The 2,533-nt window shown below is 46.4% G+C and overlaps 1 protein-coding gene across 1 annotated transcript; it reads right to left on the reverse strand.

Moving 5' to 3' along the window:
• Positions 1-1,100: 1,100 nt before the first annotated feature.
• On the reverse strand, positions 1,101-1,728 carry LOC309842004 (uncharacterized protein; the record flags this gene model as incomplete). The annotated part of the gene is made up of 1 exon (XM_082685811.1): positions 1,101-1,728. The coding sequence occupies one exon, from the start codon at positions 1,726-1,728 to the stop codon at positions 1,390-1,392; it is 339 nt and encodes a 112-aa protein (XP_082541937.1). The 3' UTR covers positions 1,101-1,389.
• Positions 1,729-2,533: the final 805 nt, after the last annotated feature.

Here is a 2,533-nt window from a genome sequence, read left to right on the forward strand (position 1 = left end):
CAGCTAACTATGCATTCCTCAGGGTCTGTAAAAAAAAGTGTTGGGGATAATCCAGATGCTTAATTTGTGATTATTTTCCTTTCTGCTTCCCTTTGGGTGCTTCTGCTGACCCTCAGGGACAGCCCTGGAGCCCAGAAGCATGAAAGGGGAGGCAGGTATTAGGAAAGGAGGTTCTAATGCCCCAAACTATGGACTATTTTGTAGGAGAGGCATTTGGTGGAGAGGGATGGAGTGGGTAGCAGAAACAATAGGAACCAGCACTTTGAATTACCTGTGGCTATGAATTATCTGATGACCACAATCGTCCAGAAATTTGAAGAATTCCAAGTAGGAGGGTTGTGGGGGAAATAGTTCAGGAAAATCCCCAGCTGACTAATAATGGGTGCTGTGATTTTGATCATATATAGATGATGGATATCATGTGTTGAGTATAGATTGTCTTTTTTTTAAGTTTAAATTCAATTAGTCAACATATAGTACATCATTAGTTTCAGATGCAGTGTTCAATAATTTACCAGTTGCATGTGACACCCAGTGCTCATCCTAGTGACACATTTGGTTAGCTTAAGAAATTTTTGTCTTCTCTTTTCTGATGGGAGAGGTTTTAAGGCCTTATTCTCAATTCCTTTGGACCCAGAGCACTTGGAGTCAGTTCTCTGAAATGTAATTTATGTATCTCAACCCTTCCTTGCTATGTAACTCTTGACTGGGGGATTCCCTTGCTCTTTCTCAGCCCGCAAGGATGTTTTCTCTCCACCATGTTCTCCAGATGGGCATCATCTTCCCCTGGTTCCAGTGGTGCTTTCACTATCCTTGGGTATGGGATTTGTGGCCATGCTTCAGAAGCACCCTCCTCTCATCCTTACCCTGGCAGGACCACTGGCAACCCCTCACAGGTCACCAGGGCATCTGTACCATGCTTGTCCTCTGCCTGCACCCACATGCACAGCTCTGGAGTGGGTGTGGGGCACAAAATCTGCAGGAATGTAACATTGTCCAGCAACAGAAGAACCAGACTGAGACAGGAGTGCCAGAGGAACTTCATTTAATTGTTTGGAAAACAGGAGCAGAAGGGAGGGTGGTAAGAAAGGTGTTCAGCGTGGTGCTTAAGCTCCCCAGAAGCAGACATAGTGATGTAAATACATGTCAGTAAGGATGAGTAGATAGTTGAGAATCAGATCCTTGTCTGAGGTGCAAATTGCAGTTGCTAATTAGTAAGAGATAGAGCTTGAAGAAGCCGCCTTCCTGGTGCTGTCTTTTCCTGAACAGTGGCTGCAGTCTGAAGCCGGGGGTGAGTGGCGCTGACCAATGGCTGTGTGTGAAAAGGGCAGTGAACTTCATGCTCTCTGTCTTCCCAGAAGGCTCAGCCTCTGGTCACATGTTGAGGTCTTACTTCTGCTTGGACTTCTGGCACTGTTGAGGGGGTGGACATTTCTGTTGGCCCTTGGGTGCACAGGGCTCCTTGCACTTGGGTGGAGGCTGACATGGCTGCTTGGTTTGCTGGGGTAGGGGGCAGCACTGCTGGGGTGGGGGGCAGCACTGCTGGGGTGGGGGACAGCACTGCTGGGGTGGAGGGCAGCACTGCTGGGGTGGAGGGCAGCACTGCTGGGGTGGAGGGCAGCACTGCTGGGGTGGGGGACAGCACTGCTGGGGTGGAGGGCAGCACTGCTGGGGTGGAGGGCAGCACTGCTGGGGTGGAGGACACTGCTTCTGCTTCTGCTGAGACATTCTGGGTGGCACACAACTGAAAACAGAAAGACAAAAGAAGTGAGGAATGCCTTCACCATAGACACTCTGGACTGGAGGACAGGGTCGGCCACATTCACATCCCACTCTGCTTCCACTTTGCCCTGATGGCTTTACAACTTAAGATGTACACGTCTGTGTATAAATGTGCATACATGTGTGTGTACATGTGTGCTGAGTATAAGTTGTGACTAAAAGTCTATAAGTCATCTCAATTCTTTTCGAGACAGAGCAACACAGAAGGAATGAGGTAAGGAAGGAACAGGAGAGGTAGGGAGAAGGGAGAGAGAGAGAGAGAAGGAAATACAAGAACAAGAACAAAAAGTATGAAAAGACTATGGAGTCTGGAAGAGGGTTGCCTAGGATCTAAGTCCTGGCTAAACTACAAACCCGCTGTGTGACTTTGATCAAGTTTCTTAGCTCTCTGTACACACCTCTCTTAGGGTTGTTGTAAAGATTAAATGGGTATATAAAATACATAGATATAAATATGCATAATACATTTATGTGCATGCATGCACACATGCAGCCACACAGAGTAGCTAGCACACGATGAGCACAGTGTAAAGGTTTTGATTTATTAAATAAATTTCTAAAAATTTAAAAGAATGGGAAGGAGCCTCTCTTTTCCCTAGGATAACTATAGGAAAAAGGAGTCAACAGACAAAATGGACTTTTTAGCTTGAGTATAACAGTTAAGGAAAACCAACTTCACAGAGGGAAGTAATTAGTCCCCAGATACTCATCATAGTAGGTAGAAATGGTAGGTAGAAATTCCTGGAGTAAG

This window comes from Mustela nivalis, assembly GCF_964662115.1.
Source record: "Mustela nivalis genome assembly, chromosome: 10".
In the NCBI taxonomy this organism is placed as follows: Eukaryota; Metazoa; Chordata; class Mammalia; order Carnivora; family Mustelidae; genus Mustela; species Mustela nivalis.